Source organism: Aureococcus anophagefferens (genome assembly GCF_000186865.1).
Source record: "Aureococcus anophagefferens unplaced genomic scaffold AURANscaffold_1684, whole genome shotgun sequence".
Lineage (NCBI taxonomy): Eukaryota > Pelagophyceae > Pelagomonadales > Pelagomonadaceae > Aureococcus > Aureococcus anophagefferens.
In genome coordinates this window covers 1-1,267 of record NW_008706510.1, presented here as the reverse complement: position 1 = coordinate 1,267, position 1,267 = coordinate 1, and the positions used below count along the sequence as shown (strand labels likewise).

General features: G+C 67.4%; 1 protein-coding gene across 1 annotated transcript; it reads left to right on the top strand.

Moving 5' to 3' along the window:
• Positions 1-101: 101 nt before the first annotated feature.
• Positions 102-386, top strand: AURANDRAFT_18298 (hypothetical protein; the record flags this gene model as incomplete). Its single annotated transcript, XM_009045179.1, has 1 exon — positions 102-386. A coding segment is annotated over one exon (285 nt), but the record flags the coding sequence as incomplete, so codon positions are not given.
• Positions 387-1,267: the final 881 nt, after the last annotated feature.

Genomic DNA, 1,267 nt, shown 5'->3' with positions numbered 1-1,267 from the left:
ACCTGGGCCTCGCCTACGTGAATTCGCGCGGCACGCCCAAGGACGAGAGGCTCGACGGCCCCGCGCAGCAGCGCCGCGACCGCCAGAAGGGCGTCGACCTCCTGCGCCTCGGCGCGGAGCGCGGCGACGCGCACTGCCAGTACTGCCTCGCCGTCGCGCTGCTGGAGAAGGACGAGCTCCAGGAGGCCGTCATCTTCCTCGAGCTGGCCGCGGACCAGAAGTACGCCAAGGCGGAGTTCACCGCGGGCGCGTGCCACCTCCAGGGCCTCGGCGTCCCCGAGGACGAGGACAAGGCGCTCCGCTGGTTCCTCCGCGCGGCCTACCGCGGCCACAACGAGGCGCGCCAGGCCGTCGGCGTCATCCGCCGCCACCGGCCCGACGCGCCCGAGTTCGCGCCGGAGGCGAGGCGCCTCGCGGAGGAGGGCGCGCGGGAGAAGCTCAAGCGCGACGCGAAGCGCGCCCAGGCGAAGCACCCGGGCTGGCCCGAGTGGGACGACGACTGGGACTACTGGCACGACGGCGAGGTCGTCCGCTGAGTCGTAAAGTGCCCGGCCGGCCTTTGTGATTCTGCGTTTGTTGCGTGGACTTTTCGGGGGCTCACTCGTATGAAGACACTGCGTTCATAATCTACCCTTGGCGTTTGCGTTCTTCTGTACGACGTGTCGTCGGTCGGCGGACGGGTGCGGCGCGCGCGCGGCCGCGGGCGGCGGCGGCCGCGCGCGGCGCAGAGGGGGCCGACCACCAGGCATACACCAGCCGGGCATACACCGGCATAGCAGCCGCATAGCAGCCGCATAGCGGACGCATAGCGGACGCATAGCGGACGCATAGCAGCCGCATACCACCCGCATAGCAGGCGCATAGCAGGCGCATAGTAGACGCATAGCAGGCGCATAGTAGACGCATAGTAGACGCATAGTAGACGCATAGTAGACGCATAGTAGACGCATAGTAGGCGCATAGCAGACGCATAGCAGGCGCATAAGACCAGCATAGCAGGCGCATACCACCAGCATAGCAGCCCGGCGACCGCTGTCGACGACCCCAGGCGACGGCCGCCGGAGGTCGCCGCATAGCAGGCGCATACCACCAGCATAGCAGCCGCATACAACCCGCATACGACCCGCATAAAACCCGCATACCACCCGCATACCACCCGCATACCACCCGCATACCACCCGCATACCACCCGCATACCACCCGCATACCACCCGCATACCACCCGCATACGACCAGCATAGCAGCCGCATACCACCCGCATAAAACC